This window comes from Apteryx rowi, unplaced genomic scaffold, assembly GCF_003343035.1.
Source record: "Apteryx rowi isolate R43461 unplaced genomic scaffold, aptRow1 scaffold_20, whole genome shotgun sequence".
In the NCBI taxonomy this organism is placed as follows: domain Eukaryota; kingdom Metazoa; phylum Chordata; class Aves; order Apterygiformes; family Apterygidae; genus Apteryx; species Apteryx rowi.
Genome location: NW_020448308.1, coordinates 4,922,336 through 4,942,393, shown reverse-complemented (window position 1 = coordinate 4,942,393; position 20,058 = coordinate 4,922,336). Strand labels below are relative to the sequence as shown.

General features: G+C 43.5%; 1 protein-coding gene across 4 annotated transcripts in view; it reads left to right on the top strand.

Moving 5' to 3' along the window:
- The window catches only part of TYW1 (tRNA-yW synthesizing protein 1 homolog), a 115,516-nt gene extending 95,775 nt beyond the window's left edge, over positions 1-19,741 (top strand). For 2 of the 4 annotated variants that reach the window (XM_026063662.1, XM_026063661.1), the window contains exons 15-16: positions 2,751-2,918; positions 17,123-19,741. In XM_026063662.1, the coding sequence (XP_025919447.1) occupies positions 2,751-2,918; positions 17,123-17,344 (390 nt within the window). In that variant the 3' untranslated portion in view covers positions 17,345-19,741. Of the gene's footprint in view, positions 1-2,750; positions 2,919-9,461; positions 10,641-17,122 lie in introns of those variants that run through there. The other 2 variants (XR_003253151.1, XR_003253152.1) reach the window with 2 other exon arrangements.
- Positions 19,742-20,058: the final 317 nt, after the last annotated feature.

Sequence of the window (20,058 nt, the reverse complement as noted above, 5' to 3'; positions counted from 1 at the left end):
GGGATTGTTTTAATTGCATTTGGCATTGCCATTCCACCCATTTACTGATAATCTTCCTCTCTGCTTATTTATTCGTACTCTCGGGTGTTTGCACTGGCTATCTTGAAGGTGTATAATTAATGTGCTTTGCGTTGCTCGCTTAGCTCCTGCTAACTGCCTGCCAGGTATGAGAGTATCTGCCTCCATATCTCATCCTCGTGCAGTACTCGCTACCTCCCTGATCCTACCTCGTTTCTTGAGGGGCCAGATTTGGGCCAGTTTACTTTGCCAACATTATTTTTGCATCTTGTTCTTGGCCTGGACTCCCTCAGCCCGGATTTGTTCAGGCACTGTCACGTGTGTGCTCAGAAGCCAGTTTAAGGTGGGAGAATATTGAGCAGTTTGGACAAATGTCCCTAATCTCTGTTTTCTTTAATGGGGGTCAAGAGCACTGAATGCCTGACTGTGTTCTCATTTAGATGAAGTGTTGGGGGGAAAAGCAGGGAGGAGCCTAGTCAACACCTTCATTAAAATGGTATCACCACACGCTGAAAAGCATTCGGTGAATAGCCTACAGAAATCCATGCAGATAACGCTGCTGATAGGGAGCCAGAGAACTACAAATAGGCTTGGAAACTGGTGAATTGTGTTTCTTCAGCTCGACATAGGAGTCTAAGCAGAGTTCTTCACCTGATTTCTAAAATCCTCTGGCCTTCTGAGGTTTCATGTTCATTCTTTCATGCCAGCATCGATGTTCATGGTGGAATATTAGATCTGTGGAAGCAGGTGCACAGCAGGGGCAGAGCTAGCTAGCTAGCAAATGAGCACTTGCAGTCTGTGCCGTGGTTGCCTTTAAACTGGAAGCTCACTGCTGAGTGACTTGGATACTTCTGCCTCCTCTCAGGGCTCCTGAAGAGTGAATGAAAACCAGAAAAGAGCAGGACCTTTATCTAGGCTGGGAATTTTCTCTTACAGCTTTGCTATGTCCTGTTCTGACTGGCAGTCGGCAGGGCGATGCTGCAGTGAAGAGAAGCAGACCAGAGGCAAAGGAGGCTGAATTAGGCCGATGAGGTTTTGGCAGGCCACCAGTGCCAAGGTGCTATCTGCAGCTCCCATCCTTGCTCCCCACTGCCTCCTGTATGTCGCTGTGCAAATCTTAGTCTGGAAAAAAAAAGGAGACTGTAAAAACAGGAAAGACCATGTCCCTCCCTTCCAGAGGTGTTTGCTTACTGGCTTCTGTAGAAAACCAGCTTAGAAGAACAGAGGGGCAGGAGGAAAGCCTGTTTCCTCTACTGGAGGGGAACTCCATTTTCACCCCGATGGAGACACTTTCACCTCTGTGGAGTTGCTTCTGGTTTAGGGAAGGCTGCTCTGAGAGTGCAATGGGTTGAAATGACACTGGATAAGCATTGAACCATGCAAATTCACAGCTTCTGCACCTCTAATACCCGATTCTTTCTCTGTGGCTTGCCCTTCCAGTTGGCACTTGTCTTCAGAAGATCTGTTTCACAGATATTCGCAGCTTTGCCCTACCCTCACGCCATTTACATTTTTTTTAGTGGTTTTGCTCTTTGTCCTCTCAAGAATTGCACATTTTGTGCACACGCAGAGAAGAGAAAGATGTTTTTCACGGTTACAGAGAGATGTATTTAAAAAATCTGCTATTTCTCTGGCCTCAAGCTGCTGCTACACTGCCAGCATCTGCATCTACTTTCTCCTAATAAACCACATCTCTGCCAATGCATGATCTGCGCGCTGTGGAACTCTGCCCAACTAATATGCATGGATAGATTATGCTTTGCAAATGCCCATTTTTTACAGAAGCACAGGGAGGATCCTGCTTGTTCTCTAAAATGACCTGTAATCACAGAGAACCTTGAGATCTCAGGATCCAAGCAGTTATGTAAAGCATATTTCATTCAAAATCTCCAGTACATTGCAACTGCAAAAATGTATGTTCTGATAGCACAGGGCTAGTTACGGTTACCTGGTTCTCATTACACAAATACTGTAAGAAAGACAGAAGACAGACTTCTGCGTGTATAGGCTATCTTTCATCTTGATTGCCAAAATCATCTTGGTCTGGGGCAGTTACAGCAATTGTCTACAAGCAAAAGTAGCAGGAGGCAGACAGACTGTTTTAACTGTCTGATAATTAAATTTAACAGCTGGAAGCAGGGAGAGCCAGCACTGTAAGGCTGGTGGAGCTTCCCTGGAGCACAGTTAGGGAGGATGGCATATATGATTCTTTTACAAGGGCTTGGAAAGCGATTCATATGGATATTAAAGGGTAGCGGCAGAAATCATACCCTCGGCTATGATGGGGAGAGGACTTCAGAGACTTCTACGGCACGTAGGGCAGTTATGTATGGACTTGTAATCCTGCGTCTTGCTGAACTAGCGTTTTGCAAGCCTTTCTTCCAGACACATCACACTTCTTTGCAAACGCTAAGCGACATCCTTGAATGTCCCTTAGTAGCTTAGGCACATAAGCGCCATCCATTTGGATGCTTTTAAAACTGTTTCTCCAGGAGAAAGAATAACCCGTGTTTCACTGGTGAGGAAACGTAAGCACACAGTGCTTTGGTGATTTTTCGCTAGGGGAGAGGCCAGATTTGAGGGTGTCTGCAAACTCCGATGCCTTTCCACAAGATACAGCGTGAAAGAGGGAAGGGGGGGGACAAGATAGGCTGTTTTCAGAGTATGGTGTGGCATTATCTTAAACTTGGGAGGAGTAAGAAGATGATAACAGTTTCTGTGTTTCTTGTCAGGGAGTGACGTATTGCGGTGAAAGCTCAGCCAGCAACCTAACCATGGCCAACATCCCCTGGCATGAAGAGGTGGTGCATTTCGTTCAGGAGCTGGCTGACCTCATCCCGGACTACGAAATTGCGTGTGAACATGAACACTCGAACTGTCTCCTGATAGCTCACAAGAAGGTAAGACTCCTCTATGCCAGGGTGTAACAGGCACAACAGCTATCTTGTACTTGGAAGCGTTGCTCAGTTGCTCTGTTCCAACAAATTTTCCCTCTAAAGTTAAATGAATAGTTTGAAAAAAAAGATTTTTTAGCGTGTACTGCAGAGAGCGGTACTAGTTAATAAAACTGCTGCAGGATTCGGCTGGTCCTGCTAACTCACAGCACTTCCTCGGTGATGCTAGCAAGAAACACTTAACGACTGCAAGAAGAGCTCATTACAGTATCGCTTGTGCTCTCTGTCGCGCTCACTGCTTTGAATTTTGAGAAGGGCAAGAACAAATCTTGTTGAGGTGGGTCAGTTGTTTTTGTCTTGTTCCCACATCCTTTTTTTCTTGACAGTTTTCAGCAGTAGGTGCAGCTATTTTCTCCGGCCGTTGCCCCACTGCGTGTAGCATCCTGTAAGGAAGTTACAGTGCAGAGTAGCTTAGGCTTGTGTTCTTCCTCTCCTGGATCTTTGTGCTACCTGCCAAAAATTGTATCGGTCGAGTTGGAATAACATTTTTCTTCCTCTGGAGAAGCGATTTGGGCAAAAGGCAAACTGATAGGTGGATGTTAGCCCAGGAGGGCTTCCTTTTTGAATTGGAACTGCCTTCCTGTAAAACCTGTTTCAAGAGCAAATGAAACAACTGGCATAATTTTTATATGCCTTCTCCATCCTAATGGTGGAGAAGAGGTTGTAGAACTGCTTTCTGACACCAGGCCAGCATCCCTTACACTGCTAGAGCGCTTTGCAGGCCAGGTGTGTTTCAGTAGTGTATGTATGTTTTCTTTGAAACATAAGTTCCTTTATAAACACAATCAACCCAATTTGAAGTACAAGTGAAATGCCAAAAAATTAATTAATTTTAAAGGAGGCAGGATATGAAAAAATATCAAGTACAATTTGGCATTCTGAGCTCCAGAACAGCTTAATAGAAGGATAATAAGAAACGTATAATAATGTGCTAGCTAGGCAACTGATGGAGCAGCCACTTATTATGCTAATTGTGGTGATTTAGCTCTTTGCATATACTTCCCGTGTGTTTGCTGAAGTCACGTGCTCTCTCCCATCCCTTGCTTAAGTGGGGAGCTGGTTTTAGTGAGCGTTGTTGTATGGCTTTACCTACGAGGTGATTCTGCCCATATTGCAGTACACACAGTGACTAACAGGTTAAAAACCCCACCTATGGATGATGAGAAATATTTTTAATTGGTGCTTGAAAATAATTAGAATCTCGTTGAAAACTTCCAGCGGACAGTTGCAAATTGCAAAGAAAGTACCCCAGGTTTGTTACTTTATGGGAGTAGATATGAAGGGGAAGAAAAAAATGGGATACCTGGCACTATTTTTGTTTTAATTCGCCTTAAAGTTGCTTTATTTACAGTCTAAGGCTCAGATGTTGCCGCTGGCAACTATGCCTGAGCAAATCCTTGAGTACAAAAGCTTCTGTTCCATTCTAAGGTGAAAGGCCCAGGGAAAGAAGGGAAACAGATTTCCACCTAAGGTATTGATGCATAATTTAAGCAACACCATTAGTAACAAGAATAGATTGATACCAGCCCAGGAGGAATTAAACAGCTGCTTTGCTTTCAAAATCCATTAGAAGGGGGCGTCTTTTGGAAACAACCTATACTTGGGTACTAAAATAACTAATAAAACCTGAATTTATTCCTATTACTTTTAATTCTGAATTTCAGGCTCCAGTGGAGAATAAAATTTGTCAGTCTGTGTTATTTGCAGAAAACCCGTGCTGGGGGAGCAATCAAATTAGTGAGTAATTGCAAAATCAAAGGTATCTTTAAAATAAGAAGTTAAGGAGTTGCAGGAAGAGGGTAATAAAAATCATTAACAAATGTGATTTATTTCATTGTGTTCTGCTTGATCTAAGTTTTGAGGTGTTCAAACAAAAATAATACTAATAATTTAAAAAGCCTGTTTTGAAATGCCAGCCTGTACAAAAGAATGTGGAAATGTCAGAGAAATAATGCATCTTGATTATAGCCTCTGCTCCTTGTCTTAAGGAGAATTGTTGATTGGCACCTGCTTACTCGCTGAATAATAGTTTAGGACTTAGGCTCTGAAGTCTTTTAAGGTCAGGGATTTAGGTAGAAAAAGGGATTTAGGTAAAGGAAACTGCAGTTTATATGTCTAGTGGAATTTTCATATCTCAGGCAGTCAAGAGGAGATAGAGAGATAGGATCTGTTGTTTTTTTGAGGTGCTTTAGTGTCTTAAAAATCTGGCATTAGGCTTCCAAGTCTCCCCCCTTTTTTTGAAGTAGGTTCCTGGTGTCGGAATTTCTTTCTAAAATTGAAAACGAGGTGCTTTTGAAAGTGCTCCCTGTAGGACGTAGTGAATCTCAAAAATAAGTGAAATGACTTCCCCTTATCTCGGTGAGCTTTGAGTCTGACTTTCAGGACTGCGCTATTCAGTATGACCTTAAAAAGTCTAATAAATTTAAGCCTCCTATCAAAACGTTTGTTTTCCACAGTTAACTTTCCCAGACCCCTAAAAAATAATCCACAGCAGTCCTGTGTCTCACCCACCCTAGCCTGAAAGCCGTTAGCTGCTGGTATTTCTGCTTTTTTGAGACCGACTGGGTATCAGCTTCTTAAGGATCCCCTGAGCCCCCCAGGCACGGTATGCAAGAGAGGATAGGGAGCCTTGGGTGCAACCCTCCGTTGGGTTGTTGTGTGCTCCCGTGTGTATGAGAACTGATCTGGCTTGTCTTTTCTGTGTCTCCCTCCTGACTTTCTAGTCCCCTTTTTGCAAGCTGATTTTCCTTTCTCCTTGAGATGTGCCAGTGTGTTTTGGCTCCGTCCTCTTTGATTTTTTTTTTCTTTAGCAATAGCGCTAAATTCTTGAGTAATTATATTTGCTTTGCAGCAAATGCTATAAACACCAAAGTAGAAAAATTAAATTTATTACAGTGCTTTTGAATTAATTGGCCGAGATACTGAGACAGCAACAACTTTATAATTTAACAATAATTCTAGTAACCTTTTCCAGAGAGAGAACTTAGGCAGCTGGTTTTCCTTGGGCTGTAACAATAAATGTATCCTTGAGATGATCGGAACAAGTGGCTAATAAGAGAGAAAGTGCTGCAGATGCCCTGCAGCATTTTTTTGAATGAGAGTGAGCATCCCAGTAATTTCCAGACTAAAACCCTCTGCTCCTCTTTGTTTTATTTGCTTTACACCTATGCTTACCACTTTCTCTGTTGTGTTGAAGCGCTTGCCTGCCAATTATCTTCTATTATGTTGATTTAAATATCCAGCTCGCTTTTGTGAGGGTGTTGTTTTCCAGCCCTGCTTTCCCTGTTGCTTTACAGTCATGAGTCGCTTGTTAGTGCAATTTGTGTTGTGTTCTGCTGCCGTTTCGTGTCCTTAGCTTGTTTGTTAGTATATGGAAGCATCACTGCCTCTTTCCTGTGATACCGGGTTTGATTTCCCTGTCAATTAGGCAAACTTTGGCACAGTGAATAGGCTTGAAATCCCATCCTTTTTTGCCGTTGTGTGCAAGTCTCGTAACAGTGTGCAATGAATGGCTGGTGTCGCAGTGAGCTCAGCAAAGTTGCTTTAGTGGTCCTTTTTGCCTTAATAAACAGATACGCATGCCTTTTACAGGAAGGTCTGAGTCCATACCCTGCATCCAAACGTTCTTCAGGATTGTTTGATCTAGACACAGTAATTGTGCCCTGCACCTCCCTTTTCTTCTCTCTCGTGTTATTTCCCGGTTGGATGCCGTCTGGATTAACTCTTGTGTTCTCCAGTGCCGTAGGGTTGCAGTAGACATACAGTGGCACTACAGCAGGCTTCCTCTGCCCTCAGAGGACAAGCCATAAAATGAAACAAGTCAGCTGCTTTTAGGAAACTCTCTGTAATCATTTGGTCGGTGAGACTTTGTTTTCCTTCCTCTCTGAGGCCACGTGCAGGAGGGTATCGTCCGACAGCCAGGCAGCCCTGCCGTTAATGAGGCTTCCTTCCTTTCACAGTATGGAAGGCTGGTTGGGGAAAAGTAATGTTTTTAAGGGCATGACTCTCCTCCCCTTCCTCTCCTGGAGGAGATGAGAGGAAGACTTCCCTTAGCCAAGAGCTGTCTGGCATTTGCCTATTTGTATGGTTTTTGTCGTTGCCTCGGAAAGACGTGGTACTGAGCTCTTCGGCACCCAAGGCAGATGTGATGGTTTTGAATTCGAATGGATGGGGAGAGATGGTACCTGGCCAAAGGTGCTCATCACTGTCCATCGATGAAGAAAGGCTTACAGCAAAGGGAATCAGCCTCTTCCTTTCCACTAGGCTTTCCAGCACTGCCTGTGTCTGTGCCTTGGAGGCTCTGATGGAAGGCGAGGGCTTGACCCGTGTCCTGATGGTGCCTGCAGAAGGCTCGAGAGGTTGGGTGAAAGACACTGAAGTTGTTCCATGCTGAGCATTTCATCTATATTTAGGGAGGAAAAGGAAGCACTTAACTACCAGCTGCAGATTGACTAACAAGGGTTATATTAGAGAAGAATAGTCCATCACATTTTATTTCCTTCCTGCCTCACAAGTCATTTGGAGGGTGTAGGCCGTCCCTGTGATCCAGCATCCAAGACCCAGGATTTGGATTATGTTCTCTGCTTGCTAGCCGTAACGTTACCTCCGGGTTATCCCATAACTGTGGTAGGGTTATAATACAAGGGGAAAAACAAATTTTGTTTGCTGCTTTTGTGTCAGAAAGTTACCAGGCAGGTGCAACACCCCGGTGTTTGCAGCAGACGCAGGGAATGGAGTTACTCCCCATCTGAGGACGAAGTGTTTGAATATCTGAAGTACAGTGTTATTGCAGGCATGAGTATGAAATGTCATGTTTTCGGATGATTTTTTCCATTGTTGCTTTCTAAATAGGAAAGTGGCTCTGCTGTGCTTGATCTGTTAGTTATTAAAAGAAGATCACAGTTATGCTAAAGTAATCCATTTTTCATCCGTCAGAATTAAAACTGTCTGGATGTAACCCTGGCTTAATTGGCAGATGAGTTGTTCTGTTCTGAAGCCTGTAAGGATTTAAAAAAAATCTTCAATAATGAATCTTTTATTTAGAATAATTCACGCAAGATTAGATTTAATAAATAGAAGCTAATGAGTTACAGAGGAAAGATCCCATGAGTAAAGGGCAATATATAACTAGTGAGGGATGATATAAGCCCAGCATTGCAAGAGTCAGGTTGGTTTTGCTTTGGCATGGGGTTGGGTTTTTTGGTTTCGCTCTCAGAAAATACAACAGCAAATTCCACTTCCAAGCATTCTAGTTGCCAGTTTTGAAAGAAGTTTCCTCTGTTTTAACATGGCTGATTGCCAAGGAGCTTTTTATTTAAATCACTGAGTATATAACAACAAAGCTACCTTGTTGTTTGCATCTAAAATTAGATGGAAAATTTTGGCATTGTTAACTGATTGTAGATCCTGTTTTCTAAGTTGCTGAGGGGTTTAGAGCCATGTCGTTCCCATCATGAAGTGCCGATACACAAGTTTTCATTTAGCCCCCAAGGATATGGGATGTAGTGAAACTCTCGCTCTGCATGCCTGTTACCCTGTTAGATTGTTATAACCTTCCATTCCACAAATTTATGTCTTAATAACTAGCTTAATCATAGTTTCTTCCCCTTAAAGCCTGAAGTCACAATTGGAAATTAAAAGGAAAAGATTTTTAGCTTTTAGCAGGAGATACGACCCTGTTAAGATTAATTTATCTCCCATATTTCTTCCTTTTTTTCCTGAACGACTCCGGTTCACTCGCTTTCACTGTTGAGCCTTAAATAATTGTGAGCCTTAATTAGCTGAGGAACTGTGTGTAATAATTTAATGAATTTGTATGACTTGGAGAGCTTTCTATTGGCAGGTGGTGAAACTAGTCATAACAGTTGCGTAATGTAAGTGCTTTGCACTGCCGTTATATTTGATCTGTTTAATAATACCTTGTGTGAAAGTATAAAAGCTGTTTTGTTTATTGAAACGATTAGCTGTCTGCAGTTTTAAACTGAGGAGCTCGGGACTGAAGCCTTCTTGATCATTTTTCTGATCAAGCCTTTCTTGATCTGTCTTTCCGATGTCAGATATTTTTCTGGGCACAAAAGTGGAGATCGGTGCTACAAAGCCTTTCAGCTACTGTAGCTTTCAGCTACTGTATTGCAAGTAGAAAGTGGTAAATAACTCCTAAATAGCACATTTCATGTAGCATTATTCTGTACTTGCACGTCTCCTATATCAGGTTCATGCATCTCCAGTATCAGGTACCAGCATTCTTAAAGATTTCTAAGTTAAGCAACCTTGAGAAGTACAGTGGAGAGGGAAGATGTGATTTTATTTTTCAGAAAGGGAATTGTAAAGGTGAAAAGACTTGCGAGCGAGCCATGAGAGTCAGATGAATTCCCCATCCCAGCTTTGCGCACTGCCCCTGTTGCTGTGATATTTAAATTCCTTCTGCCTGTAAGAACCCAGCTGCACTGTCTAGACAGTTCATGACTCTCTTTTGTCCGTCCGTTATAGAAAATCCAGATGTGCGCGTTACCACACCGAACGTGGGAATCTGGTTCGCAGAGAGATGCTCTGCAAGTTTTGTGCTGCTTTAGGACCGAGATGCTGCAACAAACCCGGATGCCCTAACAGTGTCCCCTGGTCTCCGTGGCTCATCTGTTTGGTGTCAGTGAAAATGTAGGAGAAAACAGGTGATCGGTCTGAACCTCTGTACTGCCGTATGGCCAGTGGTGGCCAGCTTAAACAGTAGCCGAGACAAATTTAGGTTTGTGATTTGAGACAGGTATCACTGCAGGTTTTAAAGCAATTTGCCTTGTTTTGATGCTGCTGAGTCATTCCACTTGCTGCCAGGGGTGCTAAGGAGAGCGGTATTTTGACTCTGGATATTTTTTTCTCCAAACACTCTTAATGTAAACCACTTAGTGTGCCTCTAGCGTGGAATGAGCGGTCTTCACTGACCCTGTGGGCAGTGGGTTCACCTCACCTGAGATCTGTGATCTTCACAGCTGGCAAGAGTCTGCAGGGATACTCGGGAGCACACAGGCACATTTTTGAGTTTTGAGAACATAAATATGTAAGTTTGGAATTAAAAGAAAGATCTCCTTAAGACCTGTGTGCACAGCCACAGTCCGTCTCCACAGAACGGTGCTTTTTTTTAATGGCAAAAGAATATATTTAAGCTCAGCAGTGAAACAATTTCAAGGAAAGCCACTGAAAACCAGACAGAGGATATCCTGGCTGCTTCCCTAAAGATAATTTAGGATAATTTTTGTGGTGTTCTCAAGAAAGAATATAAATGGGCTTTAGTAATGGTTCATTTTGTTTATCCCTGTGTGTTTTTAAATCTGGGGACAGTGCAAGGACTGTAAGGTTTGCAAGCTCTGAAGGCATTACGTTCTTAAAAAAATATCCTATTTGTGTATAAAATGATTTAGCCATGTTTGCAAAGCATGGCCCTTCCAAAAACCCCGGCCGCAGCACTGAAGCGCATCCTGCAGCACTGGGTCACCAAAGCCACAAACAGCAGCTTTGCTATTAGCACTTGGTGGTTTCCCGGTGGCCTGCCAAGAAGGGGAAGCAAAGACAGTGCTGTCTGGTGGCCCTGTCCCTTCGAGCCGTTTCGCGAGAAGGAAGGCGACGGGGAGGGAAGTGCAGCACGCGCGTGTGAGGCTGGGAACGCGCAGCCACTTGGTAAGCTGTCAGTCTGTGTTGCTTGGCCGGGCTTTTTAACACTCATGCGGGGAGAAGACCTAATCATTTCTGAATGTCTCAGAGCAGGGCCAGGGCTTGGTTTTAATTTATTTTTTGGGATGGGAGATAAAAGTACAGACTGGAAAAAAAGAAGTGTTGGACCTGCTGGCCTTAAAAAAAAAGCTCGGTTGCTTATGCTTGCTTTTGCAAAATGCTCTTTTAATGTCTCATGCTATGTGTAAACCAAAATAAATCTTGTTTGAAAAATTTGCCAAAGGCAGGTTTTAAAATGCTGGAAGTTATAACTAGAAAAACTGTTAGAGGATCCATGGGATGTCTGCCAGTTCAGATAGTTCCCTCCTGTATGATGCTAGAGCAGTTTCAGTACGGCTGCATCCATGTCAGTGAAGCATGCACTGTTTTCCTTGCTTATGGCTGATTGATTTTTATGTGGTCTTTAAAACCACATGCTGTATTTAACCATTAAACGCTGTGCATGTGTGGGGAAGAATCCATTTGTTGAACTACTAAATCTTCTGCGTAAAAGAAACGAGCACCCTCAGGTAATTAAAGAGCAACTCTTGCAAGACCTGACTCCCTGCTTCCTCCTCCTGCTCTTCCTTCCACTGTTCAGTGATGTCAGCAGCAGCATCATTTTGCTGGATCACTGGATTTGGCTCATTTTGGGTTATTAATGCCACGTTGCAGCACAGATGACGGAGAGATTCCCATGTCCCACGGCCCCTCTGGTGCAGCCTCCCTGGCAGCCCCTGTGGGCTGTGAAGGCTCCTCTCTCCTCCCTGGAGAGAACGTGTCCTCCCGGCTCGATATCAGCTCTGCAAGAGTGAGATCGGCTGTGGGACCACAGCAGGCTCTGCTGCTCTGCTCTGGGATATTTTCTTATTTTGCCTATACTACTTGCTCCTTTCCTGGAAATAAAGGTTTTGTTTGTAAAGAAAGACCAAAGTGAAAGGGTGAAGAGAGGCCTTCTCATTTCAGCGTGTATTTCGCTGAAGAGAATATAACGTTATCCTCCTTAGGACAAACTAATTGATTTTTGGCCGACTTCCATTTTTCAGCATTTTTCTCTTCCATATTTTATCCCTTCGTATAAACCCCATGTTTATTTCTCCGCAATTACACTTACCTGTGGGGAATGTAGTGTATAGCACTACTGTATTGCCCCCAACATATGTATAAATTGTCACAAAAAATTATTTATGCAAATACGTTGGTAAGAAAAGAAATGCGTGGTGTGGCTCTTAACCTTTCTCTCCTTCATTAATGTTGATGGCTTTCTGGGACGAGAAGCTTCTCTCTGTAGAGTCTAAACAGCTGTGAATGTACTGCAAAAGATCATTTAAAGTCGCTTCCAGTTTATATCCACTGTTGTAAATTAAAAGAGAAAAAAGAAGTGTTAGCAATGGTCTGTTGATGCTCCCAGATATTTTGGGGTCCCCATTTTAATCCTGGTTCCTGATCATCATTGCAGTGTATATGTTTTCCTTCCAAGACCCGCTTTTGGAGGGACTTCCTGTTTCCATGGACAACAAATCTCCAGGCAGATGTTGTGTCCTTTTGCACCGTTTCCATGAGACTGCACCAGGTCTCCTTCCCTCTCTGCTCGGCCGGGACTGTGGCAGCCTCGCCGCAGCCCTGCCCCGTGTCCAGGGGCACGGAGCCCGCCCTCAGGGGCACGCTGTCAAAACTTTGAACCGACAAAACACACAAAACGAAGTAGTTGTGTCTTCAGGCCTCGAGGGGTGGCACGTGGGGCCATGCGCTGCGCAAGACGGAGGTGTGCAGGCCATCCTGGAGCAAGCCCGCCCCGAGTCATATGGACCTGACCCAACCGGCGCTGGGGATCTCTTCCCCTGGAGATCTCCTTCCACCGCAGTGGATGCCTTTTGCATATAGTTGCAGCCATTTAATCCTTGATTTATATAGCCAAAGGAGTAGAGAGCATTTCTGCCCTCCTGGCCAAGGCAGGTTGGGCAGTGCCATTCCTGGCAGACAGGCCATTAAGCGGTGACAAACGTCTCCGGTGATGGACGTACAAGGAGTTGCCTGACATCGCACCTCTTTGTGCTTTTCTATACTTGGAGGTCATTACTTGTTCCCCCCTTCTTTTCCCCCTCCTCTCGTTTTAACAGCGCTAACATCTGCTCAGGACAGTGCCCCATGCTCCGGCTGTAGGATCTGTGAAGACTGTCTTGTGCATCCCTCAGCCCTGGTAGCGCAGGGGATCTGTGCAAAGCAGTCCATGGTGGGGCCGGGATGCCCAGAGCTAAGGCGGCCCAAGGGAAAGGCATGGGCTGACTCCTGCACGATCCTGCTGGTGGAAGGAAATCCTCAGGAGAGGATGAATTTGTCCTTCCACACAACGCAGACTGGCTTTAGAGCTGACTGGAGGAGCTTTATTGCTTTTTTTTTTTTTTTTTAATATGATGCTAACTTAAAAAATACGAGGGGAGGGTTTCAACTATTTGTCTTTTGTTGATGTATTTATCACCGTAAAAGACTTAACTAGGTAGTGAAAAATTCAATAAAAAAGCCTAGCTGCATTAGTCTTTGAAATAACATTGATGTTTAGCATTGGCTTGCCTTTTATATGGATGCAGTGAAACTATTTTAAGTCTTAAATCTTTCATTATCTGTGGAATAATCATAAAATTGTTAAAATCCCATCTGTAAATCTATGTGGGCAATATAAGCTGTTCTCCCCCGCCCCATGTTTGTCTGATTTTTATTCCTCAGTGGAAATAATTGGTTTCCATGACGCACCTAAAGGATGGCTCCCATTTCTTCATATTTTATTGTTGTGCTATTGCAGCACTAAAAATATTCAATATTATTTAATCTGCTTCAGCAACATATTCCAGGCAGCTTTCTTTTGGTTGTTCTTATGGGAACGGTATTGTTATATTAGTCTGCAGCAGACGGCTATCGACATTAGTAGCTCCATTGTGTCAGGAGCTGCATGTTCATATGAAGTCAGATAGCTTAAAATCTAGCTTAAATGATCTGGCCAAAGTTTAGGATGCATACAAAGCGATGCAAGTGATTTATACAAGCCTAAAAGGTTGGCTTGGCTGCCACATCTAACACCAGTTGAAAATTCCAGCATCTTGAGATCCAGTGGAGCCAGGAGACCAGGTGATGTTTCCCATCTGTTTGATGTGATTAAACCAAAGCTCCAGAAAGGGAGCATTTTTTTATTCTGAGGAAAACACATGTAAGGCTTTATCTCAGCAGCTTGGGGGAATGAAGGGAAGAGGCGGAAGAGGTGCCTTGCTGACACTAAGTTACCTTTTCTCCGAGTCTCCAGTTGCTTGCTTAGGAATGCAACCTGAAAGCCTGCATGTCTGCAAGCGCTCTGCATTTGTGCCAGCTGTGAGGTGCACAGATGTGTCAGCTTCAAAATGCTGGCTGAGTTCTCGCTTGCTCTGCTCTGCATTTCCTCTTGTGGGCTGTGAGATGTTTGTTGCCTGACTCCAGTTGATGGGTCCTTTTTGAGAAGGGCTCAGTTTTAGTGCTGCTCATGGTTTGCTTGGCACATGAGTAGCACGCCAGGTCCATGATTCTCAATGTCATTTGCCACAGGCAGTTCTCAAATCTCCCATCCAGTTGTGTTGTATGAAACAGGCTGATGTCTTGCATATTTGCCTTTAATGCGGTGCCTTCTGATTTGGGGGAAGGTGTGGGTTAGCGTTTACTGGAGGAGTCAGATTGCTTGCCTTACAGAGCTTTTAAAAGCACAGTCTGCTTCCAAAAGTGCTCCGTAATATTTGTGACCAAAATGGCCCATGTGAGGCTGGTGTGGGAGATTTTCGTTTCTATTCTCTTCTGCCATTAGCCTTGTCAAAGTTCACTATCTCCAAGGAAGAACTGCTAGTGCAGTGAAATACAGCTATAGTATGGTATGGGGAAAAAAAACCCAAAAAACCGTTTGCTTCAAAAAAGAGAGAAAACCTCTAATCATGTCCCAGAAACTCATTTCAGAATTTCATCTCTGTACAAGACAGCTTTTACCCTCAGCTGGACAGTGATGGTGTTTACTGATGTCAAAGCTGCTGCGAATGATGAAAACACCGGCATCGATGCTAGCCCATTCGTGAGATGATTGTTTTTTCACCCACACATTCCCTGTTAAACTGACTGCTAGTGGAACTGAATCACTATTGAATGGCTTGATAGTACAGTGATCTGAAAAGCGCTTGTTTGTCTAGGAACAGTTCTAAGTATCTCCTGCTGGTAACAATACACTGTTATCATGCTGTTTCTGGCTTTAAAAGTCCAGAGAGGCTGATATCTAGGATGCTGTTTGGCTTGCAGGTAACGATTGCAATCCATATCTTTGTTTCAGCTAGTCCGGAAGCCTGGGGGCAGCAGTATCTATTAGGACTTTGTGTTATCACTAGCCACTGCTGACCACAGGGTTTAAGACTTGTTGCAAGCTCCCCCTCCCCTCTTAAGATAAGAGTATCCTGGTGGTTTTCAAGAAAACAGGATTTATTGAATTACCTGTTCAGTTTGGCTCATGTCTCAATCATTTCTTTGGTCTTTATGTGCTATGTTTCTCTTAGTTCACCTCAAGTCTGTCTAGGGATCCATCCTTGCATTGTGTGAGCATGTACGAGTCAGTGCGAGTGAACCAAATTTTGGGGGAGATATGTATGAGGCATTGTATGAATTTGCGCAAGTGTCTTCCTGGTATCTGTAGTCATTGGTTGCGTCTCATGACATTCCCAGGCAAGCACTGGGGGTGGAAAGAAAGTGGGAGGAAGAGCAGAGAGGAGAAGCTGAGGAGGAACGTGTGGACAGGACAGATATGAACCCCAAGCCACTGTTAGCCCCGGAGCACCACTGCCTTCCTGCAGCATTTATTGCTGGTTATATCAGCATCCGGAGGCACTGGTAAAGACTGTGACCTTGTGTTAGGAGCTGTATAGAGGCTTAGTAAGAGATGGTCCTTGTGCTGAAAAGCTTTGAGTCTCAGAGACTTAGAGTCTTGCAGATTGCAAGAGCAGGATGAGCGCTAGCTGACTTAGCCAAAGTCATCTGGCACCTCCATACACATGGAAACGGACGTTCATATCTCCTGAGCCTGGGTCCTGGGTCCTCTTCATGAGGCATGCCTGCTTTACAGGCAATAATGTTGTCTCCTCTGACATTGCTTTACTTGCCAGCCAAGTGCACCAGAACGGATGCGTTGCCTTGTTTAAGCATGGCCTCCACATTAGCATTTTAAGAATGAGCATCGGGTGAGCTTATTTATGGCAAGAATCATTCCCTACTATTAATGACTCTGCAGTCTCACATCTCCTGTCTGTGCAGAGGACTCCTCCCACAAGAATTTGCTGTAATTACATAGGCAGCAATAGATTAACATTAGCAATGTTTGATTCAAAATTTTGCGGGTGTCAGCAGTTCTTCCGACCAAAAAAGCTTTTAGCTCTTGGGCAGAAAGTCAAGTGCCATTTAAATGCATAGCCATCAGGTTTTTGAAAAAACAGGGAACCAGTATGTTTTCCCTCTTTTTTTGGATGAAGTGCATAATAAGCTCTTAGCTAAGATAAATCCTAATTGAGGAGTCAGTCAAGGCTGTTGCTAAATTAGCAGAGCAGGTCTGTTAGACAAATGCAGCTTCAATGTGTCAAAATAAGCAACTCTTAAAATTCTCACAGTGAAAGAGGATTCATGTCAAACTTTTCTCTCTTTTCCCCAGTCCCAAACACAGCCCTCTTGCCCCTTTAAAAGGTCACTTAAATCCATTTCTTGCAAGCATGTGGTTCCATTAGTGCTCCCATAGCATTTCACCAGGCTGTGCCTGTCCTTGAGTTGGTATCACAGACTCCTAACAGGGACCTCAGGTGACACTGGAAAGATGCCCTTCATTGAGGAATACCTGGGTATTGCTCCCTAATTTACAGGTCTCCTCTAGGGCTCTTATAGCTCTCCAAACCAAGGTCTTTCAGGTATGAAAGGGCTTCGGGATACAACATGAAAGTATTCGTCCTGGCAAAGTGGCGCCGAAATGGTAGTCAGACTTGGAGCAGAACATGCTCTCTTTGAACGGTCAGACAAAGCAGCTAACAATCAAACTTTCATTAAGATTATCTGCTGGTAGATAGCACTGCTAAATGACTAGAGCTGTAAGAAAAATGGCCATCCTGTGTCTGTGTGTGTTCTGTCAAACCTCATGGATTAAGTGTGGATTAGAAACAGTAAGTTCCTGGTATTGTCCGCCTGAAGTTTTTCTTTTTTTCTTTTTTTTTTTCTTTTTTCTATTCAGCAGTTAGCTTAGCTTCCGGATCACTTTACCTCAGACCTTAATGTGGCTAGAAAATTAAAAAGGACTAAGTTGGGTAACCAATATAATATGTGCCCAACTTCAGCAGCTTGTCTTAGCATAAATTAGGTATTTGGTACTCTTTATTGCTCCCCAGCACAGCAACATATTTCTTTCTGTTCTTTTCTAGTTCAAGATCAATGGAGAATGGTGCACCTGGATCAATTACGATCGCTTCCAGGAGCTGGTGCGAGACTACGAAAGGAGCAGAGGATCAAAGACTTTCACGGCAGCAGATTACATGGCCAAAACTCCCCATTGGGCACTATTTGGGTCCAGAGAAAGGGGTTTTGATCCCTTGGACATAAGATACCAGCGAAAGAACAAAACAAAAGACATCTCTGGGTGTTGATGTTGATAAGGGGTTCTCTGAATTCCGAGCTGGCTAATGAATTTGGGTTTCCATTTGGATAGTCTAACACTGATATCAAATCTATTCACCTAAATTTCCTGACATTTGATACTGAAAAGGAGAGTAAAACCTTTGTTTAACACTTCCTTCCTGTTTTTAGTGCTTCTTGGATGAAAATATTTATGATGCTTTTCATCCTGTATAAATGGTGCATGTGAGCAATCCATCCTAACTGGCAGAGTAACAAGGGAGGAAGTATTTGTGATCTTTGCAGTTTAGTGAGTTTGGGGTTGGATTTGGAGAGGAGGCTGTTCCTTTTATTTCTGTGCTCTGTTGCAAAAAGAGCCCAGCATGTGTTTGTGCCCAGTTCTGCAGTTTAATGTTCAGCGTCCATAAGGATAAGTGCGAAGGGAATTTAAACATCTAGTGCTGGTTTGATCTGTGCAGATGGAACCACAGACGGATCTAGATCTAGAAGCCTGAGCCCTACTGAAAGTATCGTTGTACTGACAATAACAAAGATTTATGTGTTTTAAACACTCGTGCCAGTTGCTATAAAGACCCTTTCCTTTCCCACCCCCAATAAACTGAAGCTTGGGAAATTACAAAAGTAATAGCACCCCTAGTAATACTGTGTACAACTTCTGATATCTGTCCAAATATTCTCCAACTTCATGGTTTTGGCAATGAATATTTTCTGAGTAGCTTTATTCCACTCCCCCAGCAGTCCTAAACAAAACATATTTCTTTAGAGCCACATTAGACTCTCAACTGTGTGTGCCGATATGTTGGCTTGTGAGGGTGTGCTGTGTGAGAGCCAGCATCTTCAGTGTGAAGATGGCTGTGGCTTGAAACTGGAGTCCTTGGGCAGACTGGCATGTGTTTCATATACTTCCTCAAAAGGCACCCTCCCTGTTTGAGAAGAAGAATTCTTGATCTGATGCATTCTGAAACAATTAAGAGTAAGGTAAAAATGTAAGTGCTCTGACCACCTTCTAGTCTGGCTTAAGGAAAGCGCAGAAGGTGTTAAGATGCGACACTTCGTTGCATCTCAAATTGAATGCCACCTGCAGTTTCCATTTTTGGTTGAGAAATAGCTGTTGTCACCCAATTCCTTTGTTCCACCTGTGCAAGTAAACTGCATCATTGCTGCTTGTGATAGAGGAATTAATCTGATGTAAATGAAAACTGAATCCTGCCCTGGTCATTTGTTTCAAGAAACTGGCTCTTTTATCTCTGCGCAAGGTCAAATGACACATCTCCAGATGTTTCTGTGAAATGACACCTCTCCAGATGTTTCTGTCAAAGACACGGGGTCTGGCATTGCATTCTGTTGTTTGGAGGTACTGTATTCTTGCTGAAAAACTGTTTTTAAATGAGAGGGGTGTGGGTTGTTTACTGTTGTGAAAATCATCCCTTTCACATCCCAGCAGCCTTTGCCTTTCTGTTTATGACACATCCATAGTGGTTAACTGCTGCAGTCTCAGTGTGTGCTCTCGCTAACAAGTTACAAAGAACCAGTGTGAAAATACCAAGGGCAGATCCTCAGCTGAGTGTACTCGGAAAGTGCCATTGAAGTCAAACTGTGTGTTCAATTTCCAAATGACTGAAAGCCGAAAACTTTACTGTTTCCCTGCTGACTTCTTCTACGTCTCTGCCAAAGTTTTCGCAGCCTCTGCAGCCAGCCAGGCAGGAGAGGTCCTGTGAACTCTCCTCCTCCGCTTCTGTGCGAAGTCAACATTTTGGGGTGAATGGACCTGCAATTTGGGAGGGCAGCAGGCAGTGGAGTGCTCTCCTGTTTCTTCCATCTGCTGCCGTTTGGACAACACGTTCCAGCTAAAGCACGAAACATCTTCAACAACTGCATCAAGCGCTGGACAAGGATCTGACCAAGCCATGGGCTGGCTGCAGAAGTAGTAGCTTGAATTTACACGCAGAGGTGTCAGCTGGTGATAAGAAGAAAATGCAGTCACACTCGAGCTTTTTTGTTTTCCCATTAAACTCCGGGAGCACAGATCAAATGTGTTTGGTTTTGGTTAAATGATAAAATCTGAGGCTTTGTATGAGGTGTCTAAAGCAGAGCTATGCTTACCTCTTTTTTACTGATATCCACATCTCTCAGATGTGTTCTCTCAGGTTCTTGGAGTGTGTCACAGTGTTATATGGCAGGTATTGCGATTTATTACTTTGTTTGAGCAGCTGGTGTTATTTTAAAAATTAGCAATAATTCTGCCTTAAGAGTTGGGTCCATAAGAACTTGCAGACTGCAATTCGTAGAGCTCACAGCATTATAATTGAGTGCATTCCTGAGATTGTAACATTTTAAAGAAACTCATTTCTCAAGTTGTAAGGAGTGATTATAAAAAAACAAGGAAAATAAAGTAATTTTCACTAGGGCATCTCCAGTGAGTCATTGCTATATGAGACATGAGTGACTTTATAAAAGGGGATGCTGATAGGATTTTAATGAGATCAAAAGCACAAACATTGCAGAATATTGTCTTTTTTTCTTATAATGTGTGAAATGGAAGGGAGAGCATCCATGTGTCCTTGGGATTGTGAGGGCTTGACTAATGTGAGAGCTGCTCCCATATGTCGTTTGTCTGTCTTTTCTCCTCAAAGCACTGAATTGATCTCATGCAGCAGAGGTTGGAGGTGGTGAAAAGAAATTGCCACACTTCCATAGGTCAATGCCAAGCGGGACACAGGCAGCA